Here is a 23,962-nt window from a genome sequence, read left to right as displayed (position 1 = left end):
TGAAAATAAGGGAAAGAAAGCCTTACAATGAAGCCTGGCATTCCATTTTTGGCATCTTATTTTTTTTTTTTTTGGTATCTTACTTTTTTTCCTTTATCCTTTTTTTTTTTTTTTTTAAATCCTTTTTATTTATTTATTTATTTTATTTGAAAACTATCAGCCTGGCAGCAAACTGAGCCTCCCCAGCTCACGTGGCAGCACGGCCTCACCGCGCCGGTGAGCGCTGCGTAGACGCCTGGCATCCAGCGCGGCCCCCTAAATTGCAGCACTAGCATGTGGTTGCCGTCAGCCACCACATCCAGGAGGAAATGGCACCTTGTTACCTCCCAGATGATCAGCTCCCTGTGGGGTAAATATCCTCGGCGTGGCATCGGGGTTTAGCAGCAAGGTTCCTGTTAAAGGAGCTGGGATTGGAGGGAGGGTAAATGGGAGCGCGCGGCGCTGGGATGCTGCACCTATAAATCTTCTGCGTCTCCTGCTAGCTGCTTTCCTCGCTGACAAAGGACAAGTGTTTGCTGCCAGTGCAGGGTTCATAAAGCACAAAAGGAGGGTGTGTGTTCTGCATTGCTTCCTGTAACGCCGGCTGCAGCTACGGCGAGGAAGCACGGAGCAGGAAGAAGCCAGGGGATTCCTCAGCTCCTCAGCGGCTGCAGCCTGGCCAGAGGAAGGAATTCAGCTTTCAGTGGCAAAGTTTGCATTTCCCTTCGGTTACACGGCGATAAAGTGACTTCTACAACAGCAGCCACTGTGGCCAGAAAGCACCTTAGGCAGGAGCTACCTTATGGGCCCCGTCCAGGTTACTGCTCTTGTGCTAAGTGATTTTTTTTTCTGAAAATCTGGTTTCTTTTCCACGTGTCTATCCCATTCTGGTGGTCAGCACGTGCCTCAGTTTACCGAGCAGCAATGGCTTGGACAGGCCCTGTCCTTCAGAGAGTTGCCTTAAAACAAATAACTTGTTTGACTTTGGAAATAACTTGCCTGCTCTCCAGGAGGCGTCCTTGCAGGGCTTGTAGGATAAATGCAAGCTCCATGTGCAGGATACGTAACCCAGCGCTCTGTGTCACCTCACTAGGTGGCGTGTGGCCGTGCCTGGCATGGGGGGAGATGAGAAAAGACTTAATTCATTGCATATCTGGCTTCAGCATGTCCTGCCTCTGCTGTGTATTTACAAATGTGGACCTACAAGTTAACGTTTCAGGGGTGAGAACTGAATTTCCAGGATCAGGGACGCCCGCTTCAATGAGCTTTGTATTCAGCTTTGGCCTGAAGAGCCCACTTGAACCAGGAGTAGAAAAGGGGTTTATTAAACCAGCCCGTCTCAAAGGGAAAGCATGCTTCCCCAGACACACACGAGCTCAACCCATCTGAAACAGGCTCCTGAAGGAGGGCTGATGTGTCTGCTTGCTGCAGCTCGGCCAGCTGCTCTATTAAAAGGCCTTATCTCTTCCTATAAATTCTGCCTTGCTTATAGCCTGACATCATTACTGCTGCAGCACTACCGAAACGCTATCCAAACCCTCGTGCCATTATTTTAAAGGCAAGCCATAAAGGTTAATTTGCGTTCTCCCTGGCTCGAAATGGTGCAAGGCCCGGTGTGGCTGCCCTCTTTTGTTCTCGGGGCGAAGATGCTGCTGGTTCCTGCACCCACACTGGGCCACGGGCCCCTGGGAAGCTCTCGTGTGGCTTCCTGAGAGCGAAGCTGGGTGAATCTGCAGTTTCCCAGCTGGCCTAAGCTGACCTACCCTGGGCTCCTGCCAGGAGGCAGCTCCCCCAGCCGGCTGCAATCCTCCCTCCTCGTTCCTCTTCCTGTAGGGTGAATCTGCAGGACCTTCAGCTTGCTGGCGTGGCTGTCTGAGTGGCCACATCGATGCCAGGAGAGATGTCAGGCCCAAGGAGACGTGGTGGGTGCGAGACTGGTCCTTCTGGCAGCAGCATCGACTTCAGCTGGCCGGCACCGCTGGGGCTGTGAACCCGAAACGAGCTCCTGAGGTACCTCGCAAACCCCAAAAGCCATGGGGGGTTTGCCGGCAGCTGCCTTGGGATGGGATGCAAACATTCCTCCGTGCCTTTGAACATAGAGAGAAGGGGGTTAACAGTTAAAGAACGGTGCCATGCATCTGCTACACACGTAAGCGAGGGGTTTTCCTGTGGTATTTGGGCCGAAGGTGCCTGCTAGTTTATTATCCAGCCAGGCACCAACCTTCCTCTCCAGCTCCAGCACGGCGAGCACTGGATTTAACACCTGACACACCGGGCTCGTAGCTACAACAGCACTTGCTGAGTTTCTGAAACAAGCCAAAATCGAGTGGTTTCCCGTGCTGTTTAAGGTTTAGGATGGGAGATGTGTTGTGAGGGGTGCCCGGGGAGGGCAGCTGGTGACGTGCCCGTGATGCAGCTGCACGGGGAGCCACGCAGTGCTCGCTTTCCCTTATCACAGTGCTCCCGCCGTGATAAGGGAAAACTGGGGCAAAGGCTGGCACCTGGCTGCACAAGACCCCCCCAGGCGTTCCCTAAGCAGGAGCTCGTTCCTGCCTTGCTGTGTCAGGTTTGTGGAGGCGCTGCGAGATGAAGCTGCACGGCAGGACGAGTTCTACCAGGGCTTACCCACAGCAGCCTCCCCAGTAACCTTCCCCCGAAGCCAAGGCGGATTAGAGACAAGACGATAATGGGAGAGAAAATCGGGGTCACAGGCTGGTTTATAATCAGTTCTGCAGGAGAGGCAGGTCACCACCTACCTTTCTTACTGCTCCCTATGATTATTCCGTGAAATTCACCTTGGTGTCTTTGATCAGCTCGCTCAGCAAAGCCGGCCTCTGAAGGCGGCTGTCTCGGCTAACCCATTTGGTTCCCATTTCCCCGTGCCATCGCTCACATGGAGTAAGCTGAAACATCTGGAGGGACCCAGAGGAGCGACGTCCTTACCGCCTGCCTCAGTCACTGCCCTCAGCCACCAGTGCCTCCCAGCTGAGGCTGCTGGTTCTGGCTCCTATTTGGCCCTTCCTTCATCCATCGCTATTGGGCTCGCAGGGTTTAAGGCTCCCTTACTTCCATGATGTTTTGGTTGAATTCCAAAACTGTTCGTACGCTTCTCTCCCCCTAGTAAACTTACGGCAACGAGTAGAGAGCCCATTAAGGAAGATAGGTTTGGGCTATAGAGAAATGCTGCCAACTACTGTAACAGGAAAACATTACAGCTCCCTTTTGCCCAAAAATAACATTTTCTTGCCATGGGTAAATAGCTATTAGGGTTCTTCTGGGAGCAATAAGCACAGGCCTCTTCTTCTCCAAAAGGAGCGTGCAGTCCTGGAGAGGAGCTGATTTCTCCGAGGCATGGCCAGGCTGCGTCTGCCACCAGACAGGGGTGCGGGGAGCAGAGGGCAAGGAGCATGGCAGAGCAGGGAGCCGAGAAGGACGCTCGGGGGAAGTCACTCCTGCAAGAGGACCACATGACAGAGACTAAAAAAAGCTGTTCCCCCTCTGCATGGCACGCACAGCACTTTGTCTGGGCTCCTCTCTGCCTGGGAAAGGATCTTAGCTTGGTTTCTTCTCCCTCTGCCCCATGCCCTGGGAGCTGTAATTCGGAAAGCTGGGTCTGCTCATCTGGGTGCCTGCAGAGAGGCAGGTGGTGTCCCGGCGTTCAGGAGATCAGGGAGCCAGCTCATTTCGGTGTCCTGACGCACGCTGCCTTGCCTCTTCCATCTCCCTGGCCAGGTTTATTGCACATCCTGCTCAGGAACAGAACGGGGTGATGGTGTCCTGGTGCTTTCAGAGCACCCGGTGAACGATTCCTTCGAGCTTGAGTTTCCAGGTACCAAATGACAGTAAAACAAGGAGAGTAAAGCCATTCATCAAACTCAGTTAGGCCATGAAGAGGAGAGAAATTGATACCGTAATCAGAAGCCAGCCCTCCAGCTACTTTCAGTCTTGTGCGAGCTCTGCCCATAGGACTTCTTTCCTCCCCAAAATGCGCCATTCTTCATCTTCCTGACTCTAACGAGGTGTCAGCCCGTAGTAATTTCAAGGCAGCTTCTCCAGCTCCATTAGTATCACTCTGCCTTGGGAAGAACATCGGCCTCATTAGGCTTTAGCTTGCTTCCTGCCCCACCGTTCGTCCGCTAAGGGCTGGCTGCGATAACACCGACGAAACAACGTGTCTGGTGCTTAGACCCAAAAATCAGGACGAGAGAATCCAGCCCCAGCCACTGACAAGTACAAATCCCTGCCCTTTTTTTTATTATTATTTATTATTATTATTTTTTATTTTTCTGTCTGTAATAGGAGCGACGATGAGATCTCTCACAGCGGAGTCAGGTTTAACACTTCGGTTTGTAGGATGGTTTGAAATGGTCAAAGCACATCTCAACAGGAGTACGAAGCGCTACTAAGGGGCCCTAAACAAACCCCTGCTGATCTGACACTCTGCACAGCTGGTCCCCAGTCAGGTCACCAAAAAATAAACCCTGATTTGGCTGAACTATTTATTACATAAGCATAGAATAAAGGAAAATAATTTAAATAAATTAATAAGAAAATAAACAACAACAAAACCACATCACTTTCCAAAGAGCCTGCTTGTTTCTAAATCTCAAATTTGGGTTAATGTGAGAGCACCAAATGTATGGCCACAAGCAGAGCTCACAGAAGACTCCGGGACCTTTCTGCATCAACACATAAAGCTTAGTGCAATATGGCCCGGATCTGTAAGGCCAAGAAGCTGTCTGAGGTCTGTTGCCATAAGAAATGGGGTGCTGTAGGGCAGGTGGCTCTTCCTGGTGTGAGGCCCTGGCTCTGGGGCTGCAGGTTGCTGCTGTCAGCGAGCAAACACGTTTAAGGTATTCCCATCTCCCTTCACAGCCCGTGCTGAGCGTTTCCACATCCCACCAAACCCGAACACTGCCTCTCCTCCAGGTGACTTTGGCAAGGAGCAGGATCTGGAGGGCGAAGCGGGTTACCTGGAGAAGTCAGCAATGGGTGCACTGGAGCAGCTCCTCGGCCCCGTCCCCTCTTCAGCACCACGGGGAGCCGTGCGGTGTGCGTGGCTCCTCAGCACCAACAGGGCAGGAAACCCAACCTAGGAAGCGTGGCTCACACTGCGAGCAGACGATGCTGAAGCAGGAAATGCCTTAAATACGAATCTGGCCTCGCAGCAGGGAATAGCAGAAGCCCAGCCTCACGCAGGCGCTGCGATACGCATGTCCTCTGCTCCTCCAGAGCTGCTCCCACAGTGTCTGCGTCCCTGGGGAGCGCCGTGTTTGCTGCTCCATTTGCACACCAGCCAGCAGCCTGCTTTCTGCTCTCTGAGTGCAGCTGGCATGCTCTGCTGGCAGGCTTCGGAGGGGATAACGCCGTCCTTTTCCCTGCTGGTGGTGGTTTACCGGAGGTGCCTCCTTTCTGGCAAACGAAAAGGGATGGATTCTGGGCAGTTTTGCAATAAGCAGGAGCAGGATGGCTTTACAAGGCACACTTCACAAGGTACTCCGTATGGGACTAGTGAAGAAACGTGGACTGCTTTTGCCTACCAGGAGAGCTCTGTCAAAGTCAACGCAACGCAAAGGGGTAGCCCAAAGCCAGCAGAGAAATCTCCTGCACCAGAGGAACGGGAGCTGTGTGGGCAGAGCTCGGGGATCAAACGGAGATATTTAACTTGGGGGTGTCCGCTTGCGAGTTGACCCCGTTTTAAGTCGCAAAGAAATTGGCATTTTTAGCAGGCATTAGGAATTCAACCTCAGTTGGGCTAAACCAGCCCACAGGTAAAGGTCTGCTAGGAGAGATAAATCCCCTTTCACACCTCTGTGTTTTGGCACGGGGATGCTGCACGCCGTGGGGCTGCTGCCAGGAGCAGGGTGCCTGGCGTGGAGGCACGGAGCGGTGCCAGACACAGCCAAACCCTTGGGGAGCGCGGCCACTGAAGCAACCGTGACTTCATTAGGCTTGCTCAAGATGCCCTCTAGCCCAGACCTTTCACCTCATTTAATGTTTCCTTGGCCTCGATCACTCGTAATTCTGAACTGAAAAGAGAAAAAAAAAAATAAGAAAGGAAAAAAAATCCCGCTTCAACTCCGGTTTTCAAACCAAGGCCGTTTGATTTGGAAGGCTGCATTGAAGTCTGTGCTACTGATTGATTTCAGGTTTATTATATTTTCCCCTTTGAAACATGCTACAGTAAAAAAAAAAATCTGTACACTTTGTCGTTTTTCATGTAGCCCCTTCTCTCCCACTCCCCCCCCCCCCCCTTTTTTTTTTTTCCAATCTTAGCAAATGCTCAGTCTTTTCCACTTCAATAGCTTGAAATTCTCCCCTGGGAACCCTAAGCTCTTTAAATATTTTTAGGTTGCCAGATTTCTTATGTTCTCTCTCCAGGAAGCCAATTTTGTTTCTAAGCTCTTGAGAGTAGTCCAGCTTCATCTTCTGCGCACTCACTGCATCACAATAAAATGCTGCCTAATTGCTGCCTCAGCCGAGTCCCAAAGGTGCTGGGGTTTGTCTCTAGGCTACAGTTGTGGACAATAAACTCTGCTCAGACTGGAGTTAAGCCTTTTTATTATTTAAATCTGAGTCATGTAAAATTAGTTTACTAGCAAGTAACCCGCAAAGATCTGCTATGGAAAGAAACTCCCACGTATTGTTTTCCAGCAGGACGAGGGAATGAGCAGATAGAAAGATCTGCAAGCAGCTCGTAACACCAGATGTAATAGGGAGACCGACGTTTAATTCAGCCCAAAAGACAGGAGAGTGTTTCCGTGAGACCAGCAGTCCCCCTCAGACCTCAGCTGTTTGGTGCTCTCCAGCTCCAAATTGAAACGGGTGCCATGAAAAAAACTCCCTTTGCTTTTCCTCTAGCTTATCCATAACCTGAAATGCTGTGAAAGAGGGAAAGACAGCTGCGGCTAACAAATGCCAGATGAGCAAGAGCTTTCTTTTCTCAGGCTAGCACAACAGCCGGAGCATTCCCTGAACATCCAGCAAGAAAATCATCAAGAATATACTAAGACTGGGTGGCCACAGCTCCATCAGGCTTGAGGAGATTCCTGCAGCAAGGGGCAAGTGGACAATAAGGGGAGAGAGAATGAACGAAGCCCCTTTTCCTCACCAGCACCATATCCAGCCATCCTTGATAGCAAAAGATGACAGCTGTACACTGCACACACAGGCATTTTCTCCTTTTGTGTCCTTTTTTAAATCTGTATTTTAAAGTGTTTCTGTTGTAGGATGTAGCTTCTAACGATAGCGCATACTCCAAGGACATTTCAGCAGAAAGATGATTCTCTCAGACTGCAATTTCCCAGACAACACTTGGCTTTAGGTGCACTGGGTGCTGTAGACCCAAACCCACAGCCTTAACTAGGCAAAAAATGACATTGAAAGAGATCTCTCCGTGTGCTCCACAAGGTTAGGCTGGCCTTCAGTCAGAAAAGGACAAAGACAGAGGGGATGTGACAAGTCTTTGCAGCAGTCTGGGCAGCACAGTTGGAACCTGGGTCGCTCACCAGCGAGGAGAGCACACATCCAGGTCAGGACGAGCTGATTCAAGGGCTCTCGCGTGGCTCGTTTTGTCAGCACCAAGTACATGCATAACAGGCAGCCGGATCCCTCCACGGTGATTTCAACCTAATTCAGATCCAGGAGAAGCTTGCCACCAGTATCAGGGGGACGAAGGCTTCACTCCCTGCCATGGGAGAAGGTGTATTCTGCAGGTCCTGGAGCCTCGCTGAAAATGGGACCCCACAGAGCTCATCTCAGCTTCATTGCCTGAAATCAAACAACACGGATTTGGGGTCTCTTTTTAGTTATCTGTAAAACAAGCACGATAATACTTTGAGTGCTAAACAATACAAGGTGTATAGGAAGAGAAAATACCTTTTATTAGGCCAACTGATATAGCTGGGGAAAAGGAGACAAGCTTTCAGGCTTGCCTGAAGTGCTTTGAGATGCTCTGCTGAAAGGTGTTAGAGCTGTGCAAGGGATCATTAAATTACATTCTTCCTCTCTCTGGAAATCATTTAGTGATATTTCAAAGGAAAGATGCTGTACAGAAATAACCAATTTCTATTGCAAATTCTGTCTGGAGCTAAACATCTTCCTTCCTCCCTCTTTATGAACTAATCTAAAGAAAAATATGTTTCAAATTAACGTGCTGAGGATATTTCTGTGGTGTACCGTATAGTCCTGAGATTCATGCTGTATTAGAGGTAACTTGCAACATCCTTATGCTCAGTACGCACAAATAAAGTGGATGGATTTCTGTTTAAAATTAGAAAGTGTAGAAACTCAGTGAAAACAACAAGGGGGGGAAAAAAAGGAAGAAAAGATACAAAAATTACATTATGCTTGTACAAACTGCCTAACAAGCACCAACATTTTCACTGTTTAGTGTAGCCATCGTGCCTTCAGAAGTGGTGAACCAGTCAGAGGCCAGAAAAGAGGGACAGAAACAACCAAATTCTTAATCCTCTCCTCCCCCTGATGTATCAAGAAGGACAGAGCGACCTGGGACTGCTCAGTCTTCGTGCTGAGTGACAGAGTAACAGCACAATGGTATTGCAATTGTGAGCATACCAGGAAATATCAGCGCTCCTGTGGAGTTACTGCATCACGGAGATTGCTGGGGGCCAGGAAGGGCAGGTGAGAGGAGGTGTTGGTTTGGTTTACTTCCTAAATTCAAGTAATGCGGAACGAGGAGGAGGCTCCAGGGCCCCAGCGTCACCTTGTCTCACTACATCCGTTACAGGGGGGTGGACAGGAACGGGAACAGCCCAGGATCAGCTCAAATCGGCCACAGGACAGGAGGCTGGGATGGAGAAAGATCTTTCTCCTCTTCCTCCTCCCCCAGCCCAGTCTCCAGACCTTAACTCCACTTATGCTTTATCTGAGAGGCTTAACTGTGCGTAAATCCTGCCCGTATCACAACAGCGCTTCATTTCTGTGTCACGATACGAATGATGCCAAGAGTAGAGGAAACTGGAGGGAAGTGGGAATAATAATCTCCAAATTTGCAGAAAGCAGTCACAAAGAAGAACGAAGGAGACTGCTGCTTGTGTCCACAAGCAATGGAGTTAAGCTGCAGTTAAAGACATTTACATTAAATATCAGAGAATTGTCCAGGATTAAGGAAGATAAAGCATTACTAGAGACTGCCCAGAGAAATGGTGAAATTTTCATTGCTGGGATGTGTAAAAAAATGTAAATAAACATTACCCAAAGTTTTGCTGTTGATGACTGTCCACTGGAGCGGAGAATAGGCTCGGTGATTTGTTTGAGAAAGGTTACCGTGTGTGACCAGGCTTTCCCGGATGTATTCTCTGTTTCACTCGGGAAGATACTGCTGAAGCTTCTCTGTTTGTGCGAGGTTTTGAGATTCATTCCTCTGAAAATATTTGTCTAAGACCGGAGGGGCCGTTTATCTTCCCAAGTGCCTGTTCCTCTCCGCTGATCACAGACGCAGTTGCAGATGACTGGCTTCGCGTGGACACCTACTTCTTGAATCCCTGGAGTCAGATGAGACAAACTCCCACCCTTAATAGCAAACTCTGTCACTTCTAATGTATTCCTAGATACAACACTCACACCTCCATTTTTCACTCCAGCTATAATTACTTGTTTTGCATGGATGGGGTGGCACCCAGCACACATAACCACGGCGTTATTTATTGTCCTGTATTAGTAATTTTATCACATTACACTTGGATGCCATATGGTGCAATCAAGAATACAATAAAAGTTTCCTACGCAATGTATGAGAGGCTTCCACATGGCAATTAAATATAACCTACTCCACTTCTACACTCCCTTCCTACGGCGAATATCACTCAATTACACAGTATCTCAGTAAGGAGAACTTTATTTTTAGATCCAAAAGCCAGCCAAAGCTCTGTTGAGTTGCAGGTAGAGCTATTAACCGGGGATGCAAGCAGCTTTAATTCAGCAGCATGTATGAAACGTTCAGGTGCTTGTGATATATGGCATTAACCGCTTCTGTTCCCAAAATTTGTTTACACTTACCACGTGCACTCAGTTAATCTGTCTGAACCTGTGTAGTTATATTGTACCCATTCCTTCAGGAGACTAAATTGGGCACTTAGACATTTACACTGTGTCTACAGTGCAGTTAGAGGGAATGAGTTTGAGCTTCCTACTTAACTGTTAGCGTTCTCCTTGGGAATCCATTGAGGTACATCTCGTGTCTTCAGGATAAGGCACGGATCTCGGGTAGTTTGCTCTTGGGATTACTCCCAAGCACAAATAAGGCCACAAACTTTTTATTTGGCTCCCTGAGATCCACGGTGTTGTCCAACATCATTCTGGCAGGCTCAGCAAACCCTCTACCCAGACACTTACTTGTATCCCAGTGCGCATAATACATACGTTTCATTTCAAGCTGTAACATCACTCTGAGAGGTTGTTGCACAGCCCTGACATATCACAACGTAAGCTGAAAAACACATTAAAACAATAATTCTGCTCCAGGGCTAGGAGGATGCCACAAGCTCCAGGGTAGAGGGCTATGTGTTGTGGAAAGGGCACTGCAGTAGTGCTAAGCAGCTGGGCGTGAGCCAGTGATTCTTGAGGAATGTCTTCAGTCTCACGTGGAGAAGGACCAGAAAGAGGTGAGGCTTCAGCTAGAAGAAGCAATTATCCAGGTCACGTCGTAGGTAAATGTATGTGGAATGTGATAGATAAATATGTAACTAAACAATCTCTTCACAGGTTATTAAGAAGCCTGTCCTGATGGCTACACAACTTTTAAAAAGCGGTGCCCCAGATACCATGTAAAATTATTAACCATTACAAGCCATTAACCATTCTCTCAGCTCATTGGGTTTGTGGCCAGCATTCCTAATTGCTTTAAAAGCACACTGCTTTCAAACACGACAGTTAATTCTCTAACAACGCGAAATATCTTAACCGCTGGGACTGCAAAAGCGTCCCAGTGGTGGTCATCACTGGCAGTAAATCCCTCTGAACTGGAAGGGATTTAATAATCAGAAAATGAAGTTTTAGTTCAGCAGACCTTTTCATGGTACATTTGAAAACCCTGTAAGCTATTTTGTTTGTAAATAATGACCATTTTTACAAGAATAACAGAGACATAAGGTCAGATTCTCTCCTTCTTACAGCAATGCAATCTACAACAAACCTCCAGGATATTTGTGAAACACTAATGGCATAAAAATCACATACACAAACACGCATGCTTTGATAAAGGATTTAGTCTCCTTTACTAAAATCCTGAAGTTGCATAGATCTTTTTCTTGGTAGGACACTTGGCAAACAGGTCCCAGAGTTCGATTAATTCCTGCCTCTTGCTAAAGCTCCTCGCTGCCTCGGATGTGTAGGTTTAGCTGTTCACAGGATCATACAACGCACCAAGTCAGAGCTGTGGTCTGGGTGAAAAGCAGCGACTTCTAGAGGTCTCTTCCAACCTAGGAATTCTGTGATTCTTTCTCAGGGTGCCTTTCAATCCAGCTGATTTCACCCGCCCATCCGGCAGTGCCACCACACAAACAGCTGTAGCAGCACGGGCAGCAGAGTGATAAGCAAAAGCAAGAACAAGTGTTGAGGGGTGGAGATCAGCTAACTCGGTTTTGTTGCCAAGGCAAAGATGCAAAGAATAGCACAGAACAGCATTCAGAGTTGAAGAGGCTCCTCCAGATGATAATTCAGAGCAGAAGCCTCGCTAACATAGTCTGAATTGCTCCCCGGAGGAGCCTCTCTCACTCCTTCAGCTATGCAAGGCATCTAGGGAGAAAAGCCTCCTAATTTAGGCATGTAAGTTAGATGTTTAAACGTATGCAGTGAATATTTCCCCCGAGAATGTGAATGGGATGCTATAATAATTTGAAATATGTTTAACCAAAGCTCTGATAACCATGTCTGTTCTGTTACAAGACGCTGTCAGTGTGCCACTGACCCTCCACTGACACTGTAACGTTTCTCATTTGTTAGATAAATGAACAAAGTTAAGAAAGGCACATCTTCCACATGCAGTCCAAATTTTGAAGTTAAAAAAAGATTCCCAGTTTTACTCTCAAAATACAAACCAGATTAAGTCGTTCACATGGAAACCACGGCATGTTCCCTACAGTAATCATATCAGCGGACCAGAAAGGGACAAAATGATTATTGAAGTGATCACCAGCACATCTTATTCATGTTTTTGTTCTCCTTAAGCAATTTTTAAAAGTTTTCATGGAGAATTTTGGCTAATTACATTTTGGTAATTACATTTTGCCATTCAAGACATTGCTCCTATCCACTCAGAACTTTTTACACGTTACTTGATGGAAGGAAGAAGTCATGGATAAATGACAAAAGTTGGTTTTGATGCACGGGCACGGCTTGCTTACCTCCTGCACTCCTGACTTGCACATTCTTGATTCTTAGGCACACAGCAGAACACAAATTTTCTGTGTGTTTTTCTCTGTACATAACCACCTTCACTGCCATTGCTGGATAAGGCATTAATACGTGTTAGACCGTGCTGTGTTTATTCTGCTGGTTTGCACATCTAAGTAGTGTGTGAAAAAAGCTGCCCAACTGCTCCCTTATTTGAAACTTCCACTTTTAAGTCAGAGACGTATTTAGAAGGGAAGGAGAACAATACATACCAGTATGACTTAAATTTATGCCTGTGTCTGAGGTAACAGGCTCGACTGCGATAACTGCTCGGTTCAAACTCCTGAAGGTCAGCATCCTACGGTTCTGTGATGGTTTCCCCTCAGCCCCCACACCACAGTAAAACAGCTGCCTGCGGGTCATGCGTAACACCACGACCGTGCAAGCAGCAGTCAGCACGGAGCGGTCAGTCCCCTTATGCACGCTGACTGGGCAGCTTGAAATATTTAACAGCTAAGCTCTGCCTACCTTGTGCTCAGCAGAGGCACCAGCTGAGCCCCTGCTTTCTACCAGGCCACTTACCGAAAACTGAAAGGAACTCAGTTATCATTAAAGCTTCCACCCTGTTCTTAAATGTGGTAGAAATTGGCCAACGAGGGTCCAAATCACTGCAGTGGGACAGTGTGCAACTCCAGAGTGTCACATCTCTAGCAAACCAGTCTAAACTACACACCCTACCACAAAATAATTGTATTGCCAGACATTTCCTTGCTTAATCATGCATCACAGGTTTCTTTGTAGCTGTCAGCCCTCGCACACAGATGAAACTGACACAGCTCTGCCACCTTACACTGGTGATCTGCCACAGGGCTGGGATGATGTGACTGCATTTTTCATTTCCTGCCCTCTATTTTCAGGTACCAATTGCTGACATGCAGCTTCGTGGGCCTGGCTCCACTTTCTCTGATATTTCTGTCGAAGCCTTACTCTCTTTTTGACCTCTGTAAACTGTTTTCTTAATCCTTCTCCAAAGAGTAATACTGTAGCAGATGCAAAATGCTTCTGCATATTAAGTATACACAGAAAAGAAACACAGTACCCTCGTTTCTGATAATTCTTTCAATTTCTGTCCAAAGACTCCAAGCAGAATTACTTTTTTTTTTTTTTTCCCCAACCTGCTGGGAGCTTATTTCAACCAATCTCAAAGACATACTTTTTTTTTTCTTTTTTTTTTTTTTTTTTTTCTCCTACCCGTATTTCCCATTAATTTGTCACTGGCTCATTCTTCATCATTTTAATCGACCTAGTCATAACTCTCATGACATATTTCTCTCTCTCTGGCTCTAACGATGCAACGAACACATTAGGTAGCACTCCTCTCAGTTAACTTTATGCATCTACAGTTGCAAACACCCACATTTATGGTGATAGGCTAAGCACTTTAATAAGCAGTGGAAAAAATATTAAACACAGTCAGGAGAGTCCGCCTTAGTCAAAGAGGGAAGCACCTCTCTCCATCATGAAGAAAACCAAGAGGAAGGCTAATTCAGATGCACAAGTCTACAAGGCAGGTGTCTACACTTGATCTGTTAAATACAATAAACTATATCCATGCCTACTCTCGTTTTCTGGCTAAGTTGAAGTCTCATTTGAAAATCGACTGCTTTCCCATGAACAATCCATAGCATTTGAGACGTACCTGGTATGAAAGATTTTGGCTGTATCTTTCTGTGTTGCCACTCCATCACAGATTCTGGAGGCTCAGGCTGTGACATTCTTCCTTCCTAGAAGGGAAATTGGTGGATGTATCTTTCTGATAAATACCATACAATAAAAACACATAGGCAGAAGAATCACTACATGCATACATTGAAGTTAACAGTGTGTCTACAGATGCCTTTACTGAGTTGTACACAACTTCCCTTAGGTTCCCCAAGGTTAACGTCCATGAATATGTTACATGCTCCCTCTTTTCCTTATTGCTTCCCTATGTTTTTTTTACCCCCCCTTATTACAGCATTTCTCAATGCAACCTGTAAGACCTTTGGTAAAGGGTTATGTTTGCACGTGAGCATTAAACAATATTATGAAGGTGTAATAATTCTGGCATTCTAGTTAAAAATAATTGCAATGGGAAGGGAAGACAACAGCAAAGGGCAGCTGATAATTCATGGATACCTCCTGGGCTCTCAACCTCCTCCTGCAGAACTTTGTGTGTGGGAGAAGGTTACAGATGAAGATCCCTGCAACTTTGTCCTAAATGCCTGTACCAGCCATCTGAGCGAGACACAGAATTTATGTAACAATAACCAAATCAATTTGGAAACCAGCTTTGCTAATCTGACACAGACCCTAAGCGTGGATAGCTCTAAACTTATCTGGCAGAGCCTGCAATTACTCTCGCTTAAGAGACACTTTTGAACCAAATCAAACGTTCGCAGCAAAAGAGCTACGTTAATTTATATCAGCTTCTGATTGAACTGCCTAGCATAAATCAGAGCGAGAGGGCATGCAATCAGCTCAGCTGGCAGATTTGCAGATCGCTGAAAGGGGCACGCGAAGTCCCTGGGGTCCGGCTGTGAGTAATGCCCTTCTCCACCAGCACAGCTGGAGCCCATCTAGCCACAGCTGCTGACACCCACCACCAGCACGCCTTACCCAGAACTGCCAGGTAGACAGCCTCTGTCGAAAAATAAAAGGATGCAAGCCCTGAAAACACACTCAGAGGAGAAGAAGTTGCAGTGGTTTGGAGTGTCGCCCCCGCACATTTTGTACCTTCCCTCTGCCTGACAGCGGAGCTGCTGAAATGAAATACGTGCACGAGTCCCAGCTGTTTCAATACAAGGTCCAGCAAATTAGCTTAAACTGCTGATAAAGATGAGTTTAATGCCATATTTTGTATTAAAATGGATTAGAAACATGAGTGGTTTCCATTCCAGGGACCGCTGTGGGGGCAGGAACCTTCAGTAAGGAGGCAGAACAGGGGGTCAGGGGAGCAATATTTCTTGGGTCTCTCCAGCCAAACCTGCTGGAGTTTGTCTGATCGTGGCAGTAGGAAAAGCTATGAAATATCACCCTCGTGGTTACCATTCTTTCACTTTATTAACAAATTTATGAATTCCCGAGGGCCTGTTAGTCCTTCCCCCTCCTTTTGTCACTTCTTGTACCAAAGACCCTGCAGCAGGATAGCTACAAGCACGATCACGAGGAGGAGCAGGAGGCTGGAGCAGCCGACCTCCCGAGGCCCCTTCCAGCTTCAGCTATCCTATGAGCCTGGAGAACAGCTCATGTGCGGGGGGGGAGCTTGGAGATGTGGTTGCCTCCCTTCTGTCCCAACCACTTAGCAGATCTTGGCAAAATGTGCAAACTAATGCCTCCCAAAACAAACTTTCCCTCCGAGGGGTCCAAAAAGAGTGTCTGAGTGACTCAGGTACTGCTCCGGTGCTCAGCAACTTTTCAGAGGGAGGTCGGGGGGGCAAGGGTACCACGAGGAAGCAGCCCAACTCGACTCAAGTATTACAGGAAAAGTTGAAGGGAAAAAAAATAAACGAAGCAAGAGAGAGGTTATGACTAACCACCCAACCTTCTCCCTGTCACAGTTTACCAACTGAGGGATACGATCCCCAGACGAAGCAGTTTGTGTGTCTAATGGGATCAGAGGGATGCAGCCTTGTGGGAATGGGTATTATGGTGGTACAGGGGGCAGGCTGCGTATGATCTGCTCCCCCTTCAGAAACATTGAGCTCTGTAAGGTCTGCACAGCATCTACGCTTTTGGGTATGTAAAAAAAAAAACAAACAAACAGCAGGAATCGGAGTCACGGGCAGGCAAGTTTGAAGAAATCTGGAAAAAAGGGGAAGCCAGAGTTGCAGCTGTTACGAATTCATCACGATTTTGGCTCCAGTTCTAAAATGCTCCACAAAGGCATAAGAATCTCCACATGATTTTGAGGGAAGCGAGAGATGTACGTGCACGAGTGACACATCCACACATGCTGTATTGTTTAAGAGGCGTCCCGAGCGTGGGCTTTCAGCCCCGGCTCTTTTCGCTCGCGTCAGCTCCCATTTCCGAGGCTCTTGCTGCGAGACGCAGCCTCGCGCTGCTACCTTAAGATAACAATTTGCGTTTTTTCCAGAGAAATCACGTGTGGCCGGTGGGAGCTATGGGCAGATCATGGTTTGTGGGATGCTCCTGGAGCCGTGGCAGCGAGCAGCTGCACACTTTCTGGTGGCCATGCGGGCAGGGGCTGGTTTGCTGCACCCTCGGAGAGGTTTGTACCAGCATCAAAGCTCAGAAACGTGAGGTTATGTTCACCCTCAGACGCCTCAGACTGGGTCAGCCCTCACCGGGTGCCGCTGTGGTGCCAGAACTGCCAAACCCCACATTTTATTCCTCCATCACCACATAAAAACGGCGCTCGAGGTGTGTATGTGTGGTGGGGATGGATGTCCACAACACCCCCAACCACCCTCCAACAAGCGGGAGGACTCCTAATCTGCTTCCAGCTGGCCCAAAAACCCCCCAAAAAGGGGTTTATAGGGGATAAAGGGCACATTTCCCCTCAGCCCTCCCCCGCCCCAGGGGCCGCCAGCGGCCGCCCCCTCCCTCCCCGAGCCCGCCCGCCCGCCCTGAGGCGAGGCCCCGCCCACCGCTCGAAGCCCCGCCCCCTCCCCCGCCGCCATGGCAACCGATTGTCGCCCATCCTCCCCCCCCCCCCCCCCTCCCCTCCCGTTTCCCCCCGGTGTGGCCGCGCCGAAGGGGCCGCGCCCCCCTCCCCGCTCCGCCGGCGGCCGGCCACGCACCCCGCTGCTCCCGAGGTAACGGCGGGGCCCCGGCGGTCCCTCAGGGCGCCGCCCAAGGCGGTTCGGCCCCGCGGCGGAGCCGAGGGAAAAAGCTGGGGGGGGGGGGGTGTATAGGGAGGTGGGGAGGCAGCTTCCCGCGGAGCCTGCTGGGAAATGTAGTCCCGAGGCCGCCGCCGCGCGCTGGGCGCCGAGGGGGGGGGAGGCGGGAGGGGACTACAAGTCCCAGCGGGCATGCGCGGGGATGGGCGCTGCGGCTTTGCCCCCGCTGAGAGGGCTCTGAAGGGATGGGGGGGGGGAGAGCCCCCTGTGAGGGGATGGGGGGGGGCAGGAGGCTTGGGGAGGGGATTTTGGGGTTAGAAGAGGGGGTTTTGGGGTTAGAATTGGGGAATTTGGGGCTGCAGGGGTCCGTGAGGGGGTGTTAACGCCCTCAGGTGCTTCAAACTGCGGGTTTTGGTCGTGCCCACCGGTTTTTTTTTGGTGTTTTTGCTGCCCCCCCCCCCCCCCCCCCCACCCCGTTACCCCTGGCGATGGGTTTGGCGTTGTCCCGCTCAACAGGCAGGAGGGAGGGGCAGGGCAATAAAACCAATAAAACCAATAAAACCGCAGCTCCCGATCGAGGGGGTGTTTAAAATGTACGTGTTTGTTGCAGGCGTGCTGTGTGGAGGGGTGTTTTGGTGTGTTTTGTTTTTTTTAAGTGTTCCTGGAGAGCTGTGTCATGCAAGCATCACTGCAGTGGTGCCCCTTTGGGTGTCAATATTGAGCGTCTACCCCAGTTCTGTGCAGCTGCACACGGATCTACAGCATTAATCCCCTCGGAGGGGGGGGGTCTGGCCAGTGGGTGCTTGGTTTTATTGCAGCTGAAGGTGGTTTCCTCCTCCTCCTCCTCCTAAGGAGCAGACCCTGCCCTGAGCCAGTCACAATTTTAAGATTGAGGAGTAAGGGGAAGGTAGGGAGATAACAATAGGCCTTTATCTGGGGCTTTCGAGGTAAATAATTGCCAAACAACTCGTTCTGGTGGTGATGAGCTGAGGAATCCAAAGGCTGTAGCACTAACAGCAGGACGTATATAAATACATCCATATTTATGTATTAAAGCATACATCCACAGAATGCATTCTTCAAAATTCTTCTGCTTAGGGAATACATTCTTCAAAAGAACTTTTAAGAAGCAGAATTCCACAAGATATGTGGTCATAGTCCTCAGGAGCCAATTCTCCGGCATTCAGAACGGGAATTCAGGAGGAGGAAAAGCATCCAGGCCTGAATGCTGACCTTATGAGTCAGGGTTATAAACACATGTGAGTCCTTTAAACCTGCGATTATTCGTGGAAAGTTTATCTGGTTTGCAGATCGGCTGCGCTAGGAATGTGGCAGCACCAGGGCTGAGTCTGAGCGGAGCTGGCTGTGGGCTGTCAGGGCTGACGAGCCACAGCGCTGTGAGAACATGGATATGCCATATCCAGCACCAGGTGCAGCAGCTTTTTAACTTCCCTGGCTCAGAGCCTGACCTAATAAACACTTTGAACCTGGGCTGGCTCCGCACAGACCCATCTTGGGAGTCTTTGGTGGCACGTTTGCTCCGCCAGAAGCGCTTATGGATGTGATGTGCAGAGATGCAGGTGGCTCCACAAGGAGCCAGAGGGATTATTGTCCTGGGCTGAGCTCCGGACAGGCTTTTTAAAAGCCTTCAGGTTATCTTAGCCCTGCATCCTGTCGGAGAAGGTTGGTACCACGTGGATGCTTGATGCTGGTTTGGGTTTGGTGTGGTGCTAATGCCAGAAGCCAAGGAGAGCGTGCCTTAGGGAAGAGAGGAGCTTGGGTCAGCAGGGCTGTGACGGCAAGGAAGGTGGTGATCTTCTCGCAAGGTAACCCATGTGTGTGTGGAGTTATGCTCCATCGAGTGCCCCACAGTGCTTGTATTTGCCATTTTCACTTCTGTTACCTCATCTGGGTGATGAGCACCTGAAGACCTGCAGATGTGGCTGTGGGCATGCCTGAAATCGGCATGTGAGTTGCTCAGGAGGAGAATAGAGTTTGCAGTCAGTCTCAGGAGCAGCACAGCAGTCTCTGGTGCTTCTCTTTCTAGTTCTTCAGAAAGCTGTAGTTCAGAGGCTTTGCACATGGTCGTTTCATTCTCCAGGATGCTCACTGTTCAGTGCAATACCATGTTCTCTCTGAAGCACTGACCACCTCGCTCAGTGGTTTGCTGTGTAACTGTGATTTCCTTTAACTTGTGGTGATTGTTTTTACTTCATTTAAAGATTTTTTTCCCCTTTATATTTTAAGTTAGTTCTTAGAAGAATCCACACACACGTTGTTTGACATCCACGTGCATGTCTCTTCCTCCCATTCCCGTGCACATTTCCTTATTAACTCTATTCCAAAACAGAGTTTCAGTGCAAAGAAGCCAAACAACTGATGACAAAAACCAGTCCCCTCAGTGCTGGGGTTCCTGGGCTGTGGTGTGCACACACTTTATCCAGTGATTGCTCTTCGAAGCGACACCTCTAAGGAGGAGGGAACGCTCTGACGGCATTACCTGCTGCTGCCACCGCCGTGTTTGTATCCGTACGTGCCACTGCTGATGTGCACAGCAAAAGGGAAAAAAAAGAAACATAAAAAAATCTTAGAGCAGACTTTTTACCTTTATTTAAGTGGCTTCTTGAATCACCATTTAAATCCAGACCTGCTGGAACTGAACCACAGGTGTATATATATAACAAAGAGAACCATATATGTATATATATAAACCAAAAAGTAGTTGGGATGAAGTGAGGTAATAATTATTAGTGCCCATCCAGGTCCACGGAGCTGCAGCTGCAAATCTAAGCAAAGCCAAGTTGCTAGAGAAAGATAAAAATAATTCAGCTGTGGAACTTGGCAAGCCCTTTTGTTTGCTTGTGCTTCATCCGATGGTGAGGGGTTAAAATGTTGGTTTTGGCATGCCAAAATGAAGGCGACGATCTTTCTAATAAAACAGGCAAGATTTAATTTTTTCTTTGGAATTGCATCTTTGAATCCTTAAAACTCAGTTGAAATACATAAGGCACGTGAAGAAATATGAGTCTGAGAGAAATACGCTTCTGCAGGCTTCTGGTGGGGTTGGTGGGGGATGTGGTAAAAATGTTTTCCCCTCCTCTGACATCGTTCCAGTTAGTGCTGCAGGTGATGCCTCTCCAGGTAGGGCCCTGTTGTCATACTGTTCCGTGTCTCTATTTTAATGAATTTTGACCTTGAAGGGAAAGGTGGAAAATAAGATTGTTGGGCTGTATTTGGTGAAATTATGATTGAGGGAGAGGAGTATGTTTGGAACTGGTCAGAGCTGACTTAGAAGAACAGCGTGGCCTTAAATTAAGAAGGGCAGCTTTAGATTAATCGCGAGGAAAAGCTTCCAAGCAGGAAGAAGAGAGGAGCAGCCACCCTGTGTGTGGGCACCTCTCCTCATCGATGATCCGTGAGCTGAGGGATCTCGGAGGGCATCGTGGCGTGCCGTGGAGCTGTCTGGTGGTGCAGGACGGAGCCATGTTGCGGTGGGATGGAGAGCTGGTATCACCAGGAAGGTGTGAGTTGTTCTGATGGTGCTGGCGACGCTTGTCCCTCGCTGTGCATCGTGAAACAGGTGGCTGTGATAGGGCAGGAAAAACAAATATTTAAAAACAAAACAAAACTCACCATTTATACATTTTTTTTTATTTATTTCTGGTTTCTTTGGAGTATACAGCGTATGAACTCCACAGTAGGATGTAGAACAGATAATAGAAAATGCACATACAGCATGGAAAAAATCCATCCCTGAGTCTCGTTACCTCCTCCCAGCCCTGGTGCTGCAGCATGGGGTTGGTCAGAAAACCATCCAGGAGAGAGCGGCTTCCCCAAAAGAACTTTTTTCACCTTAATTTTGGGTGAGAATTTTTTTGGCTTGGGTCAGAATTTTGTTCTGACTTGCTTTGGAAGTTGGCTATTCTGAAGTAAGAGTGCTGTAGCTGATAGGTGTAAGAGGCTTGGGACTTGTTTGAACTATTTTGGGGCCATCCTTGTGTGCGTTAAAAGGAGCGTGGCCAGCAGGTCAAGGGAGGTGATCCTCCCCCTCTGCTCTGCCCTGGTCAGGCCTCACCTGGAGTGCTGTGTCCAGTTCTGGGCTCCCTGGTACGAAAAAGACAGTGATCTCCTGGAAAGAGCCCAGTGGAAGGCCACAAAGGTGATACGGGGCCTGGAGCATCTTCCCTGTGAGGAAAGGCTGAGAGACCTGGGGCTGTTCAGCCTGGAGAAGGCTGAGAGGGGATCCCATCCATGTGTATAAATACCTGAGGGGTGGGAGACAGAGGGATTTGGGCAACCTCTTTTCAGTGGTTTGTGGGGACAGGACAAGGGGCAGTGGCCACAAGATGGAGCCCAGGAAGTTCCACACCAACATGTGAAGGAACTTCTTCATGGTGAGGGTGACGGAGCAGTGGGACAGGCTGCCCAGGGAGGTTGTGGAGTCTCCTTCTCTGGAGATATTCAAGGCCTGTCTGGACGCCCACCTGAGCAACCTGCTCTAGGGAACCTGCTTTGGAGCTGGTGCTTTTTTGAGTGGCGAGGCCCTAGCTGTTGGGCTGTGTGGGATTCAGGTAAACTGGAGGGGCAGGCATCGCTGGCATCTCGTTCTGGGGGCGAGGGAAAGGCGGTGCTTGGAGAACTGCTGTTTTAAGAAGCCTTGAACTGCCGTCAACCCCCAAGTGACACGCCAAATTTAATGAAAAGGTGCAAGTCAACCCGTGGATGTCGGAGTGCTTTGCAAGAGTGTTTAAGCAGAAGGAGGTTCTCAGCTTTGCCTGTAGTGGGGCTGCCGTGCAGCAGCATTGTAGTCTCATTAGGGTGAGGGCTCTTGAAAGAGCTAAGTGCAGATGTCCCTGGTGCTGCTTGGAGCATGTAGGCATGTATAAAAAGCATAAAAAGCAATTTAATGCCTCGTGCCAGCTGTGATTCATGGGCTGACGGCTGCTCATCCATTGTGGTGAATGGAAGTTTGGCTGGTTAAGTCCTTGAAGTTCGGTGTGGGCAGGGCTTTTAATTTTCTTGTGTTCATTTAACAGGATTGGGACCAAAGGCAGTGAAGAAGCTGCATCGTCTTTTTGTGTGTTTATTTGTTTTTTAATCACTGTAAAAGAATTGTGACGTTATGATCCCTCACCTTAATTTGGTAAAGAGGTACTTCAAGAGCTAAATGACTGGTAAAGAAAAAAAAACAAAAAACAATTCAGCTATGAGAGAAATAACAAAACTGGGGTTTCACGGTCTGAATTACTCTACAGTCTACAATTTTTCTGATGATTGTGTTCTTTTGTAGACTTCTGAGTGAAGATGAATTTAGCAGAGATCTGCGATAATGCCAAAAAGGGAAGAGAATACGCGCTCCTTGGGAATTATGACTCCTCGATGGTCTGTTACCAGGGTGTAATCCAACAGATCCAGAGGCATTGCCAGTCGATCAGAGATCCAGCAGTAAAGGGCAAATGGCAACAGGTAAGGTGAAATCAGGCTCCCTGTCCACTGTTATCTGATACTTGAAAAATACATTCTACATACATTCTGTGGTATAAAGGATATATATTTCAACCAAGTTTTTAACATTTTTTCACAATATTTGGTTGCTATTTATGGGGAAATATTTCTTATGGTGTATTAAAAAGGATCATTTTATTCTAATTGAACCTTTTTTGCTTTCTCTTGTGATGTTTCATCACTACTCACTGGTCTGTCTTTGTGTGATTGCTTACTTTGGCAAAACTGTTTTGCTGAAGACTTCTCTTTGCTGTTGTATTTTTTATCCAGTAAACTTAAGATGTGAGTGAATGGCTTAGCATCAGTAGAGTGGTTGTCTGAGTAGCAGGTAGGTATGACACTACAAGGTACAAATTCGGATCAGGTTTCCAAAACCCCAGGTAATATTCTTAATCTGGTTCATGTATCACATACATCACCCTTCTACATGTGTATATTTTTCTCTGTAGAAAATGCACTCCATCTGAAATAATAATACTCAGAGGATAAATATGTAAAGGTATATTCCAGGAAAAAAAATCATATTGTGCAAATGTTATTGTTGAAAGAACATACCCCCTTATAAAGATAAAATTCTGCAGTGGGTGAAGAGAAGATTTCAAGGAGAGTTTTTCTAAATATCAGTGTTTAACTAATGTTGCTTAAAATGGAAGCAAATTTTTATGTTTATTGCAACCGGTGCTTTGGTCATGATTTTGTGCTTCAAGTGTCTGGCATTTTTTGAATACTGACAGCTAAAACTGTTAGCAATCATTTCCTAACCACATTCTACTCGTAGGTCTTTATCACGACACTATAAAAGTCTGTCTGCTCATGAAGATGTTGCCTGCAAAATGTGTGTGCATACAAGCAGCAGTGATAGCTTAGCTGTCTTGATGCTGTAACAAGCTGAAGGTTGGACAGGAGATATTCACATTCAGGTGTATGGGTTCAAGCTCCTCCTCACCCCTGGCCGTTCTGGTACAGAGAGGTGTTCATCTCCTGTTCGTGTCCTTAGTTCCTGCCGAGGTTGTAGCTGGCATGAAGGTAGAACATGATTTTTTTCCTTGTTCTGCAGCTGTGGCTCTGCATCGGCTTCATTTTCAGTATTTTGTCTTTCCTCTGATTACATTGATTCTTCCATTAAGCTTTTAACAGCTCTTGTCTTGGGAAAATTACTTCAAGTCTCATGACATTGTGTTGTTCCAACTGCTTCAGGGAAGCCTGTGCAGCATGGACTGGATGCTCTACGCTGCATACAAGCCTCAAGCAAAAAGGGGCCAGTAACAGTCTGCAGGATTACT

The 23,962-nt window shown here is 47.9% G+C and overlaps 1 protein-coding gene and 1 long non-coding RNA gene across 3 annotated transcripts in view; one reads left to right on the top strand and one right to left on the bottom strand.

The window, feature by feature from the left end:
• Positions 1 to 342: 342 nt before the first annotated feature.
• On the bottom strand, positions 343 to 16,581 carry LOC137851403 (uncharacterized). The gene is made up of 4 exons (XR_011093159.1): positions 14,685 to 16,581; positions 7,568 to 14,610; positions 1,743 to 6,003; positions 343 to 1,089 (listed from the first exon to the last, which is right to left on the bottom strand). It is a non-coding gene; the product is annotated as an uncharacterized lncRNA (long non-coding RNA).
• Positions 16,582 to 17,045: 464 nt separating this feature from the next.
• The window catches only part of KATNAL1 (katanin catalytic subunit A1 like 1), a 32,360-nt gene continuing 25,443 nt past the window's right edge, over positions 17,046 to 23,962 (top strand). The window contains exons 1-2 of one of the 2 annotated variants that reach the window (XM_068672496.1): positions 17,046 to 17,150; positions 22,465 to 22,640. In XM_068672496.1, the coding sequence (XP_068528597.1) occupies positions 22,479 to 22,640 (162 nt within the window). In that variant the 5' untranslated portion in view covers positions 17,046 to 17,150; positions 22,465 to 22,478. Of the gene's footprint in view, positions 17,151 to 18,980; positions 19,001 to 22,464; positions 22,641 to 23,962 lie in introns of those variants that run through there. The other variant, XM_068672504.1, reaches the window with a different exon arrangement.

Source organism: Anas acuta, chromosome 1, assembly GCF_963932015.1.
Source record: "Anas acuta chromosome 1, bAnaAcu1.1, whole genome shotgun sequence".
NCBI lineage: Eukaryota > Metazoa > Chordata > Aves > Anseriformes > Anatidae > Anas > Anas acuta.
Note: the sequence above shows the minus strand (reverse complement) of the source record. Positions and strands in the feature narration are given on the sequence as shown.